The following is a 14,090-nucleotide window of genomic DNA, read 5'->3' as shown; positions in this document are numbered from 1 at the left end:
CGGGAACGGGAATGGAAACGGGAATGGGAATGGGAATGGGAACGGGAACGGGAATGGGAACGGGAACGGGAATGGGAACGGGGGAGCGGCGGACGGGAGGCAGCGGGAGGGGGAAATGGGAGGGGAAGCTGGGAAACGGGCTGGGAGTCCCCAAAAATGGGAGGGGAGGCTGGAAAACGGGCTGGGAGTCCCCAAAAATGGGCTGGGAGTCCCCAAAATGAGCTGGGAGGCTGGAAAAGGGGCTGGGAGTCCCTAAAACAGGAGGAGCGGGTCAGAAAATGGGCTGGGAGTCCCCAAAATGGGAGCGGGAGTCCCCAGAACGGGAGAAGCGGATCGGAAAATGGGTTGGGAGTTCCCCAAAATGGGCCGGAAGTCCGGAAAAGGGGTTGGGAGTCCCCAAAACGGGAGGAGGGAGTCGGAAAATGGGCTAGGAGTCCCCAAAAATGGACTGGGAGTCCCCAAAATGGGAGCGGGAGTCCGGAAAATGGGCTGGGAGTTCCCAGAAATGGGCCGGGAGTCTGGAAAAGGGGTTGGGAGTCCCTAAAATGGGAACGGGATTCCCCAAAGCGGGAGGAGCGGGTTGGAAAATGGGCTGGGAGTCCCCAAAATGGGCTTGGAATCCCCAAATGGGAGGGGAAGGGGTCCAAAAATGAAAGCGGAGGGGCAAAAATGGGAGCAGCAGCACCAGGAATGGGAGCGGGAGACCCCAAAATGGGAGCGGGAGACCCCAAAATAGGCTGGAAGTCCCCAAAATGGGCTGGGGGAGGGGGCTAAAATGGGCCCCTGGGGCAAAAGCGGGAGCGGGACCCCCAGAAATGGGACCGGGAGTCCTGGGAATGGGCTGGGGGGCACTAAAATGGGGCTGGAATCTCCCAAAATGGGACTGGGACTCCCAAAATGGGCCGGGACGGTCCAGAAATCAGAACGGAGAGGCAAAAATGGGAGCGGGACCCCCAGAAACGGGACCGGGATGGCCAAAAGCGGGACCAGGACCCCAGAAAATGGGCTGGGGGGGGTCTAAAATGGGACCGGGAACCCCTAAAATGGGCTCAGAGGGCCCAGAAATGGGACCGTGGGGTTGAAAACTGGATAAGGAGCCCCAAAATGGGCCCAGGACCCCTAAAAAGGGGCTGGGGGGCAAAAACTGGGCTCAGGACCCCCCCAAATGGGCCCTTGTCCCCCCTCCCACCCCAAATAAAAACAAAGGGCACAAAAAAGGGTCTCGGGACCCCAAAAAGTGGCCTCGCTGGGGGTCAAAAGTGGGCCTGGGACCCCCCAAAATGGGCTTAAGACCCTAAAAGGGGCTGGGGGAGCCAAAATCGGCCTGAGGAGCCACCAAAATGAGCCCGGGGAGTAAAAACTGGGCTCAGAACTGCCAAAAATGGGTCTGGGAGCCCCAAAAAGGGGTTTGGGGTGGGGAAGGGTCTAAAGCCCCCAAAACAGGCTCAGAGGACCCAGAAATGGGGCGGAGGGGGGCAAAAATGGGCTCAGGGCAGCCAAAAATGGGCTGGGGGGACTAAAAATGAGGGGTGTCCCCCAAAGAGACTCGGGCCCCCCGAAATGGGGCTGAAAGCAGCCAAAAATGGGCTCAGAACACCCAAAAATGGGGCTAGGGGTGCCCAAAATGAGGGGCTTAGGGAGGCCCAAACCACCCCAAAATGGGGCTGGGGGGAGCCTGAGTCACCCCCAAAATGGGCTCGAATCTCCCCAAAATGGCTCCGGGAAGGGGGTGGAATCCCCCAAAAGGGCTCAAAATGCCCAAAATGGGCCAAAGGGGGGGGGGATCCTCCCTAAACGGGGCCCAAATTGCCCCAAAATGGGGCCGGGGGGGGGTTAAATCCCCCTTATAAGGGGGCTGGGAGGGTCCCTAAACCCCCCCAAAATAAAGAGCCCAGGGCCCCCCCTCCGGAGAGACCCAAAACGCCCCCGAATCCCCCCAAAACGGGGCTGAGCCGGGCGGGGGGGGGGAGCCGAGTGCCCGAATCGGCCCGAATCGCCCCAAAAACGGGAGCCGCCCCCCCCACCGCCCCCCCCGCGCGGAGCCCGGGGCCGGGGGGGTCCCGGGGGGGCTCAGGGCCGGCGTCGCATGGGGGAGGGGGGGGATGCGGGGATGGAGGGGGGAAGAGGGGGGGATGCGGGGAGGGGGGGGAGGAGGAGGAGGAGGGGGCGATGAAGGCCGGGGGGGGGGCGGATGGATAAATGGATGGGGGGGGTCGGGGCGGGGGGGGGGCGCTCAGCTGGGCTCCAGCATCGTCCGGCTCCGGAGCGAGGAAGATGGAGGCTGAGGCTGAAGGCTGCGGGGCCGGAGGGAGGAGGGCGGGGGCCGGAGGAGGGAGGAAGAGGATGGGGATTTGGATGGGGGAGGACGAGGAGGGGGAGGATGAGGAGGGGGAGGATGAGGAGGGGGAGCACGAGGATGAGGAGGGGGTGGATGAGGATGAGGAGGGGGAGGAGGACGAGGATGAAGAGGGGGAGGACGAGGATGAGGAGGGGAGCGCGGGATGGCGGCCGGGGGGACGCGGGATGGCGGCGCCGGCGGATGGAGGGATGGAAGGAGGGATGGAGGAAGGAGGGATGGAGGGATGAGGAAGGAGGGATGGAGGAAGGAGGGATGAGGAAGGAGGGATGGAGGAAGGAGGGATGGAGGGATGGACGGACGGACGGACGGACGGGCCTGGCCTGCGGCTCCGGGCGCGGCGGGTCCGGGGGGCGCCGGGTGCTGCAGAGGCGGCGGCGGGAGGAGGAGGAGGAGGAGGAGGAGGGAGGAAGGCGGGGGGAGGGGAGGGGGGGCGGCGCTACGGGAACCCGCCCCCCCCCCCGCTCCGGTCCGTCCCCTCCCCCGCTTCGGTGCCGCCGACCCGCGGACGGAGCCGCGACCGGCACCGGGAGCCGCGTCCGGCACCGGGACCCACATCCGGCACCGGGACCCACACCCAGCCCCGGGACCCACACCCAGCCCCACAGCACCCCCCGCCCAGCCCCACGGCGTCACCCCAGGGCTGGGGATGGGGGCAGCTCCCGGACGCCTGGGCCCTCCCGGGGGTGCCGGGTCGCAGCTCCTTGCACGGCCTCGTGCTGCGCAGCAGCCGTGCAAGGTGCACGGGGATGCACACGCTTGTGCAAGGTGCACGAGGACACACACGCTTGTGCAAAGTGCATGAGGACGCACACGCTTGTGCAAAGGACGCGGGGACACACGTGTCCCTGCAAGGTGCCCAGGGATGCACACACACCCGTGCATGGTGACGCACGTGTCCGTGCACGGTGTGCCGGGATGCGCACGCGCACCCCCGTGCACGGTGCACAAGGATGCACGGTGACATGCGTGCAAGGTGCACAAGGAGGCCCCCACGCACATGCACGGTGCACAAGGATGCACGCACACCCACGTGCGAGGTGCACGAGGATGCACACGCTGCCCCATGTGAGGTGCACGAGGATGTCCCTCCGCACGTGGGGATGGCGTGCCAGGATGCACCCACATCAGTGTGCTTGCACACGAGGACACGCACACGCACCCGTGCATGGTGCACCAGGATGCACCCACACCAGTGCACAAGGACACGCACACATCTTTGCACGGTGCACCAGGATGCACCCACATCAGTGCAGTGACACGCACACACACCCGTGCATGGTGCACCAGGATGCACCCACATCAACGCACAAGGACACACGCACACACCTGTGCACGGTGCACCAGGATGGACCCACATCAGTGCACGAGGACTCACACACACACCCGTGCACGGTGCACCGGGATGCACCCACACCAGTGCACAGTGCACGAGGACACACGCTCACGCACCCCTGCATGGTGCACTAGGATGCACCCACATCAGTGTGCTTGCACACGAGGACACGCACACGCACCCGTGCATGGTGCACCAGGATGCATCCACACCAGTGCACAAGGACACGCACACATCCTTGCACAGTGCACCAGGATGCACCCACACCAACGCATAAGGACTCACACACACCCATGCACGGTGCACCAGGATGGACCCGCATCAGTGCACAGTGCACAAGGACACACGCACACACCCGTGCACGGTGCACCAGGATGCACCCACATCAGTGCAGTGACACACACACGCACACATGCATGGTGCACTAGGATGCACCCACAGCAGTGCACAAGGACTCACACACACCCGTGCACGGTGCACCAGGATGCACCCACATCAGTGCAGTGACACACACACGCACCCGTGCACAGTGCACCAGGATGCACCCACATCAACGCACAAGGACTCACACACACACCCGTGCACGGTGCACCAGGATGCACCCACACCAGTGCACAGTGCACGAGGACACACGCTCACGCACCCCTGCATGGTGCACTAGGATGCACCCACATCAGTGCACAAGGACTCACACACACCCATGCACGGTGCACCAGGATGCACCCACATCAGCGCACAAGGACACACGCACACACCCGTGCATGGTGCACCAGGATGCACCCACATCAACACACAAGGACACACGCACACACCCGTGCATGGTGCACCAGGATGCACTCACACCAGCGCACAGTGCACGAGGACACACACACGCACCCCTGCATGGTGCACTAGGATGCACCCACACCAGTGCACAAGGACTCACACACACCCATGCACGGTGCACCAGGATGCACCCACACCAGTGCACAAGGACTCACACACACCCGTGCACGGTGCACCAGGATGCACCCACATCAGTGCAGTGACACACACACGCACACATGCATGGTGCACCAGGATGCACCCACAGCAGTGCACAGTGCACGAGCACACACGCTCACACCCGCCCCTCGTGCAAGGCGCACGAGGCCGCCCCCCGCGCCCCCGCACTCACGGTCGTTGCACGCGGGGCCGCGGTACGAGGTCATGCTGCAGTCGCAGGTGAAGCCGTCCCACTGCTGCAGGCAGACGCCCTGGTTGGCGCAGGACTCCTCCGTGCACGTGGTGCTGGGGCCTGCGGGCAGCCGCCGTGAGCCCCCGCGCACCCGCAACGGGCCCTGTGCACCCCTGTGCCCCCCGAGCGCATGCTGCAATGCACGAGTGCACACGGCGATGCAGGAGTGCATGCTGCAATGCACAAGTGCACATGGTGGTGCACAAGTGCATGCTGCAATGCACAAGTGTACGCAGTGATGCATGAGTGCATGCTGCAATGCACAAGTGTAGGCGGTGATGCACGAGTGCATGCTGCAATGCACAAATGCATGCTGCAATGCACGAGTGCACACAGTGATGCACGAGTGCATGCCGCAATGCACGAGTGCATGCTGCAATGCACAAGTGCACACGGCGATGCAGGAGTGCATGCTGCAATGCACAAGTGCACATGCTGATGCACAAGTGCATGCTGCAATGCACAAGTGCACGCGGTGATGCACGAGTGCATGCTGCAATGCACAAATGCATGCTGCAATGCACGAGTGCACACAGTGATGCACGAGTGCATGCCGCAATGCACGAGTGCATGCCGCAATGCACAAGTGCACACGGTGATGCACGAGTGCATGCCGCAATGCACAAGTGCATGCCACAATGCACGAGTGCATGCTGCAATGCGCAAGTGCACACGGTGATGCGCGAGTGCATGCTGCAATGCACTCGTGCATGCTGCAATGCACAAGTGCACACGATGATGCACGAGTGCATGCTGCAATGCATGAGTGTATACACCACGGCACGCAAGGGGGCACACCTACCACCCCCTTGTGCACTCCCCGTGCACCCTCGTGAGCCCCAGCACCCTCCTGTGCACCCTTGCACGCTCTTGTGCAACCTTGTGTGCCCCCTGTGCACGCCCCATCCCCTCCTGGGTGCTGCTATAGGTCTTTGTGCATCCCCCCCATGCACCCTTGTGCATCCTCCTGCCTTCCAGTTTCCCCTGCCACGTGTGACACCAGGGCCACTTGTGCATTGCTGCATGCACTTGTGCACCCTTGTACACCCCCGCTGCACGTCCTTATGCACTCACATGCACCCCGTTTTCCCCTGCTGCACACCTGCATGCATCACCACATGCACTTGTGCTTTGCAGTATGCGCTTGTGCATCACTGTGCACATTCATGCATCGCCATGTGCACTTGTGCATCGCCGTGTGCACTCGTGCATTACTGTGTGCATTCATGCATTGCCGTGTGCATTTGTGCATTCCGGTAAGTACCTGTGCATTGCCATGCACGCTTGTGCTTTGCAGTAAGCACTCATGCATCACTGCGGGCACTCGTGCATTGCAGTAAGCACTCAGGTATCACTGTGCACACTCATACATCACTATGGGCACTTGTGCATTGCAGTAAATACTCGGGCATTGCTGTGGGCACGCATGCATTGCACTGTGCACTTGTGCATTGCTGTGCACACTTGTGCATCACTGTGGGCACTTGTGCATCACAGTAAGCACTTGTGCATCACCGTGCATGCTCGTGCATCACTGCAGGGCACTCGTGCATCGCCATGCACGCTCGTGCATTGCCATGGGCACTCGTGCATCACTGTGGGCACTCGTGCATTGCAGTAAGCACTCCTGCATTGCCGTGCACACTCGTGGATCACCGTGGGCACTCGTGCATTGCAGTAAGCACTCATGCATCATCATGTGTGCTTGTGCATCGCCGTGCGTACTCGTGCTTTGCCGTACGCGCTCGTGCATACTCGTGCATCGCTGTGCACACTCGTGCATCACCGTGCACACTCGTGCATCGCCGTACACGCTCGTGCATCGCCGTGCATGCTCATGCATCGCTGTGCACCCTTGTGCATCGCCATGCATCACTGTGCACACTCGTGCATTACCATGTGCGCTTGTGCGTACTCGTGCATCGCCGTGCTCACTTGTGCATCACCGTGCGTGCTTGTGCATTGCCGTACACACTCATGCATCGCCATACACACTCGTGCACCACCGTGCATACTCGTGCATCATTGTGCGCGCTCGTGCATACTCATGCATCACCGTGTGCACTCGTGTGCACTCGTGCATCACCGTGCACAATCGTGCATCGCCATGCGCACTTGTGCTCACTCGTGCATCGCCGTGTGCGCTCGTGCATGCTCGTGCATCGCTGTGCGCACTCGTGCACACTCGTGCATCGCCATGCAGCCTCCTGCATCCCCGCCGCGCCCGCCGCGCGCCCTCACCGTCGCAGCCGCGCTCCACGTGGCCCACGCGCTGCAGCGCGTCGCCCAGCAGGTCGGGCAGGCGCCCGTTGAGGTCCACGGAGGCCAAGCAGCCCTGGAAGCCGCCGCGCGACGCCACGAGCCGGGGCAGCCGCCCCAGCAGCGCCCGGCTGGCGCCGCCCACGTAGAGCTCCCCTGCGCGGGGACACCCGCGTCACCCGCGGCCGGGGACACCCGCACCCAGGGACACCCGCGTCACCCACACCCACGGACACCCACACCCAGGGACACCCGCGTCACCCGCGGCCGGTGACACCCGCGTCACCCACGGCTGGGGACACCCACGGCTGGGGACACCCACACCCAGGGACACCCGTGTCACCCACGGCCGGGGACACCCGCGGCCGGGGACACCCGCGTCACCCGCACCCAGGGACACCCGCGTCACCCGCGGCCGGGGACACCCACGTCACCCGCGGCTGGGGACACCCACACCCAGGGACACCCATGTCACCCGCACCCAGGAACACCAGTGTCACCCACGGCCGGGGACACCCATGTCACCCGCACCCAGGAACACCCATGTCACCCACAGCCAGGGACACCCATGTCACCCACAGCCAGGGACACCCGTGTCACCCGCGGCCGGTGACACCCGCGTCACCCATGGCTGGGGACACCCACACCCAGGGACACCCATGTCACCCGCGGCCGGTGACACCAGTGTCACCCACACCCACGGACACCCACGCCCAGGGACACCCATGTCACCCGCGGCCGGGACACCCGCAGCTGGGGACACCCGTGTCACCCACACCCAGGGACACCAGCATCCAGGGAGACCGGTGTCACCCGTGGCCGGGGACACCAGTGTCACCCACACCCACGGACACCCACGCCCAGGGACACCCGTGTCACCCGCACCCAGGGACACCTGCGGCTGGGGACACCCATGTCACCCGTGGCCGGGGACACCAGTGTCACCTGCAACCAGGGACACCCCTGTCACCCATGACTGGGGACACCCACATCACCCACAGCCGGGACACCCGTGTCACCCACACCCAGGGACACCCACACCCAGGGACACCAGTGTCACCCGCGGCCAGGGACACCTGTGTCACCTATGGTCGGTGACACCTGCGTCACCTGTGGCCAGTGACACCCGTGTCACCCACCCCAGGGACATCCGTGCCACCTGCAGTTGGTGACACCAGTGTCACCCATGCCCAGGGACACCCGTGTCACCTGTGGCTGGGACACTAGTGTCACCCATGCCCAGGGACACCCCTGTCACCCACACCCAGGGACACCCACATCACCCACAGCCGGGACACCCGTGTCACCCGTGCCCAGGGACACCGGCGTCACCCGCGGCCGGGACACCAGTGTCACCTGCACCCGGGACACCCCCATCACCCATGGCTAGGGACACCAATGTCACTTGGGGACACCCGCATCATCTGTGGCCAGTGACACCAGTGTGACTCACAACCGAGGTCACCAGTGTCACCTGCACCTGGGACACCTGTACCCCAATGCGCACACCCTATGGACACCCCAATGCACACCCTATGGGCACCCCAATGCACACCCTATGGGTGTCTCAATGCAGACCCTATAGGCACCCCAATGCACACCCTATGGGCACCCCCACACCTGCACCCTATAGGTGCCCCAATGTCCACCCTATGGACACCCCAATGCACACCCTATGGGCGCCCCAATGCCCACCCTCTATAGGTACCCCAACACACACCCTATGGGTGCCCCAATGTCCACCCTATGGGTTCTCCAATGCACACACTACGGGCACCCCAATGCACACCCTATAGGTGCCCCAATGCACACCCTATAGGTGTCTCAATGCACACCGTATGGGCACCCCAATGCACACCCTATGGGCACCCCAATGCACACCCTACGGGTTCTCCAATGCACACCCTATAGGTGCCCCAATGTACACCCCAATGCCCACCCTATAGGCACCCCAACGCCCACCCTATGGGCACCCCAATGCACACCCTATAGGTACCCCAACACACACCCTATGGGTGCCCCAATGTCCACCCTATGGGTTCTCCAATGCACACACTACGGGCACCCCAATGCACACCCTATAGGCGTCTCAATGCACACACCCTATGGGCACCCTAATACACACCCTATGGGCACCCCAATGCCCACCCTATGGGCACCCCCACACCTGCACCCTATGGGTTCCCCAATGCACACCCTATAGGTGTCTCAATACACACCCTATGGGCACCCCCACACCTGCACCCTATAGGTGCCCCAATGTCCACCCTATGGACACCCCAATGCACACCCTCTAGAGGCACCCCAATGCACACCCTATGGGCACCCCAGTGTGCACCCTATAGGTGCCCCAATGCACACCCTATGGACACCCCAATGTCCACCCTATAGGTACCCCAATGCACACCCTATGGACACCCCAATGCACACCCTATAGGCGCCCCAATGCCCACTCTATGGGCACCCCAATGCACACCCTATGGGCACCCAATGCACACCCTATGGGCACCCCAATGCACACCCTATAGGTACCCCAACGCCCACCCTATGGACACCCCATGGCCACCCCGCGTCCCCGCGTCCCCGCGCACCCTTGAGGCGCAGGCTGCGCGCGCCCTGGCCGTGCTGCGTCACGGGGCGCCCGTCCACGCGCAGCGCGTGCAGGCTGCCCCCCTCGCGCCACCATAGGTGCCCCCATGCACGAACCCTATGGCTGACCCCACACCCGCACCCTATATGTGCCCCAATGCACACCCTATGGGTTCTCCAATGCGCACTCCCTATGGGTGCCCCCTCCCACCCGCACCCTATGGGTGCCCCAATGCACACTCTATGGGCACCCCAATGTCCATCCTATAGGCACCCCAATGCACACCCTATGGGTTCTCCAATGCACACCCTATAGGCGCCCCAATGCACACCCTATGGGCACCCCAATGCACACCCTATGGGTTCTCCAATGCACACTCCCTATGGGTGCCCCCTCACACCCGCACCCTATGGGTGCCCCAATGCCCACTCTATGGGCACCCCAATGCACACCCTATGGGCACCCCAATGCACACCCTATAGGTACCCCAATGCACACCCTATGGGCGCCCCAATGCACACTCTATGGGCACCCCAATGCACACCCTATGGGTACCCTATAGGTACCCCAATGCACACCCTATAGGTACCCCAATGCACACCCTATGGGCACCCCAATGCACACACCCTATGGGTTCCCCAATGCACACCCTATAGGTGTCTCAATGCACACCCTATAGGCACCCCAATGCCCCCCTGTAGGTGCCCCAATGTACACCCCAATGTCCACCCTATGGGCACCCAATGCACACCCTATGGGTTCTCCAATGCACACCCTATGGACACCCCAATGCACACCCTATGGGCACCCCAATGCACACCCTATAGGTACCCCAAAGAACACCCTATGGATGCCCCAATGCACCCAGCCTATGGGTTCCCCAATGCACACTCCCTATGGGTGCCCCCTCACACCCGCACCCTATGGGTGCCCCAATGCCCACTCTATGGGCACCCCAATGCACACCCTATGGGCACCCAATGCACACCCTATGGCCACCCCAATGCACACCCTATAGGTACCCCAATGCACACCCTATGGGTTCTCCAACGCCCACCCCATGGCCACCCCATGTCCCCGCGTCCCCGCGTCCCCGCGCACCCTTGAGGCGCAGGCTGCGCGCGCCCTGGCCGTGCTGCGTCACGGGGCGCCCGTCCACGCGCAGCGCGTGCAGGCTGCCCCCCTCGCGCCACCATAGGTGCCCCCATGCACGAACCCTATGGCTGACCCCACACCCGCACCCTATAGGTGCCCCAATGCACACCCTATGAGCACCCCAATGCACATCCCAATGCACACCCTATGGGCACCCCAATGCACACCCTATAGGTACCCCAATGCACACCCTATGGGTGCCCCAATGCATGCTCTATGGGCACCCCAATGCACACCCTATGGGCACCCCAATGCACACCCTATGGGTTCTCCAATGCCCACCCCATGGCCACCCCGTGTCCCCGCGTCCCCGTGTCCCCGCGCACCCTTGAGGCGCAGGCTGCGCCCGCCCTGGCCGTGCTGCGTCACGGGGCGCCCGTCCACGCGCAGCGCGTGCAGGCTGCCCCCCTCGCGCCACCATAGGTGCCCCCATGCACGAACCCTATGGGTTCCCCAATGCACACCCTATAGGTGTCTCAATGCACACCCTATGGGTACCCCAATGCACACCCCAACGCCACCCCCGTGTCCCCGCGTCCCCGCGTCCCCGCGCACCCTTGAGGCGCAGGCTGCGCCCGCCCTGGCCGTGCTGCGTCACGGGGCGCCCGTCCACGCGCAGCGCGTGCAGGCTGCCCCCCTCGCGCGCCACCGCCACCTCGTGCCAGCGCCCGTCGTGCAGCGGCTGCTCCGAGTTGCCCTTCATGAGCGAGGGGCCGTCGCCCAGGTCGAACACGTAGTGGATGTACCTGCGCCAGGGGGCGGGGCTTGCATCAGGGGGCGGGGCTACGGCTGGTGGGAGGGGCTATGGCTGGTGGGAGGGGCTTGGTGAGGGGGCGGGGTCAGCCCGGGGGCCGTCGCCCAGGGTGAACACGTAGTGGATGTACCTGCGCCAGGGGGCGGGGCTTGCGTCAGGGGGCGGGGCTACGGCTGGTGGGAGGGGCTATGGCTGGTGGGAGGGGCTTGGTGAGGGGGCGGGGTCAGCCCGGGGGCCGTCGCCCAGGTCGAACACGTAGTGGATGTACCTGCGCGGGGGTGGGGCTTGCGTCAGGGGGCGGGGCTACGGCTGATGGGAGGGGCTATGGCTGGTGGGAGGGGCTTGGTGAGGGGGCGGGGTCAGCCCGGGGGCGGGGTCAGCCCGGGGGCCATCGCCCAGGTGGAACACGTAGTGGATGTACCTGCGCGGGGGTGGGGCTTGCGTCAGGGGGCGGGGCTACGGCTGATGGGAGGGGCTATGGCTGGTGGGAGGGGCTTGGTGAGGGGGCGGGGTCAGCCCGGGGGCGGGGTCAGCCCGGGGGCCATCGCCCAGGTGGAACACGTAGTGGATGTACCTGCGCGGGGGCGGGGCTTGGACTCAGGGGGCGGGGCTTGGCCTCGGGGGCGGGGCTAAGGCTGGTGGGAGGGGCTTGGGATGGGGTCAACCCGGGGGCCGTTGCCCAGGTCCAATGCCTAGTGGATGTACCTGCGCCAGGGGGCGGGGCTTGGACTCAGGGGGAGGGGCTACAGTTGGTGGGAGGGGCTTGGGCTGGGGTGGAGTCAGCCTAGGGGCCATCCCCAAGGTCCCCAGGGTCCCCTGGCCCTCCCCAAGGTCCCCAAGGTCCCCCAGCTGTCCCTGAGGTCCCCAAGGTCGCCAGGGTCCCCAAGCCCTCCCCAAGGTCCCCAAGATCCCCCTGCTGTCCCTGAGGTCCCCTGGCCCTCCCCAAGGTCCCCCGACTGTCCCTGGGGTCTCTGAGGTTCCCCAGCTGTCCCTGAGGTCCCCAAGGTCCCCAAGATCCCCCAGCTGTCCCTGCGGTCCCCATGGTCCCCAAGATCCTCCAGCTGTCCCTGCAGTCCCCTGGCCCTCCCCGCGGTCCCCCAGCTGTCCCTGAGGTCCCCAAGGTCCCCCAGTTGTCCCTGCGGTCCCCTGGCCCTCCCTGCAGTACCCCAGCTGTCCCTGCTGTCCCCAAGGTTCCCTGGCCCTCCCCAAGGTCCCCCAGCTGTCCCTGCGGTCCCCAAGGTCCCCAAGCTCCCCCAGCTGTCCCTGCGGTCCCCAAGATTCTCTGGCCCTCCCCAAGGTCCCCGAGGTCCCCAAGCCCTCCCCGAGGTCCCCAAGGTCCCCCAGCTGTCCCTGCAGTCCCTAAGGTCCCCAAGCCCTCCCCATGGTCCCTGAGGTCCCCAAGGTCCCTGACCTGTCCCTGCGGTCCCTGCGGTCCCCAAGCCCTCCCCGAGGTCCCCGCGGTCCCCCGGCTGTCCCTGTGGTCCCCAAGGTCCCCAAGGTCCCCAAGCCCTCCCCAAGGTCCCCCTGCTGTCCCTGCGGTCCCCAGGGTCCCCGAGGTCCCCAAGCCCTCCCCGAGGTCCCCAAGGTTCCCTGGCCCTCCCCAAGATCCCCCAGCTGTCCCTGAGGTCCCCAAGGTCCCCAAGGTCCCCGAGGTCCCCAAGCCCTCCCCGAGGTCCCCAAGGTCTCCCAGCTGTCCCTGCGGTCCCCAAGGTTCCCTGGCCCTCCCCAGGATCCCCCAGCTGTCCCTGCGGTCCCCAAGGTCCCCGAGGTCCCCGCGGTCCCCTGGCCCTCCCCGAGGTCCCCCAGCTGTCCCTGCGGTCCCCAAGGTCCCCAAGCCCTCCCCAAGGTCCCCCTGCTGTCCCTGCGGTCCCCAAGGTCCCCAAGGTCCCCAAGCCCTCCCCAAGGTCCCCCAGCTGTCCCTGCGGTCCCCAAGGTCCCCGAGGTCCCCAAGCCCTCCCCAAGGTCCCCCTGCTGTCCCCGCGGTCCCCGCGGCGGCGCCGCTCACCCCTTGACCAGCTCCACGACGAGGAAGTCGCCGCCGCTGCTGCCGTTGAAGAGGATGAGGCCGTCGGGCGCCGTGGTCTTGAACTGGAAGAAGAGGTGCATGGAGGCCACGGCCTGCAGCGTGGCCAGCGCCACGTAGGCGCCGCGGCCGCGGAACGCCACGGGCGCCGCCACGATGGCGCGCCGGCCGAAGCGCGCCGTGAGCTCGCACGAGCGCAGCTCGCCGTGCCGGCACAGGTCCAGGTAGGGCAGCCCGTTGAACAGCAGCCCGCTCAGGTGGCCCAGGAAGTTGGAGGGCACCACGGCCAGGAAGCGGCGCTCGGTCACCATGCCGGTCTCCAGGTTGTGCAGCTCCAGGCGCGTGTGCGAGCCGGACAGCTGGCCTGGGGGACGGGGACACGGGTGAGCGGTGCGATGGGT

The 14,090-nt window shown here is 64.9% G+C and overlaps 1 protein-coding gene across 1 annotated transcript in view; it reads right to left on the bottom strand.

Moving 5' to 3' along the window:
* Positions 1 to 14,090, bottom strand: part of LOC148590230 (neurexin-2-like) — a gene marked incomplete at its 5' end in the record, with an annotated part of 55,162 nt that overhangs the window by 28,025 nt on the left and 13,047 nt on the right. The window contains 4 exons of the mRNA XM_088539289.1: positions 4,849 to 4,968; positions 7,150 to 7,323; positions 11,468 to 11,658; positions 13,672 to 14,053. Coding sequence (XP_088395415.1) covers positions 4,849 to 4,968; positions 7,150 to 7,323; positions 11,468 to 11,658; positions 13,672 to 14,053 — 867 coding nt within the window. The remainder of the gene's footprint in view (positions 1 to 4,848; positions 4,969 to 7,149; positions 7,324 to 11,467; positions 11,659 to 13,671; positions 14,054 to 14,090) is intronic.

The sequence above is a fragment of the Tinamus guttatus genome, unplaced genomic scaffold (assembly GCF_059628265.1).
Source record: "Tinamus guttatus ecotype Peru unplaced genomic scaffold, ASM5962826v1 Tinamus_guttatus_pri_ptg001568l, whole genome shotgun sequence".
NCBI lineage: Eukaryota > Metazoa > Chordata > Aves > Tinamiformes > Tinamidae > Tinamus > Tinamus guttatus.
Note: the sequence above shows the minus strand (reverse complement) of the source record. Positions and strands in the feature narration are given on the sequence as shown.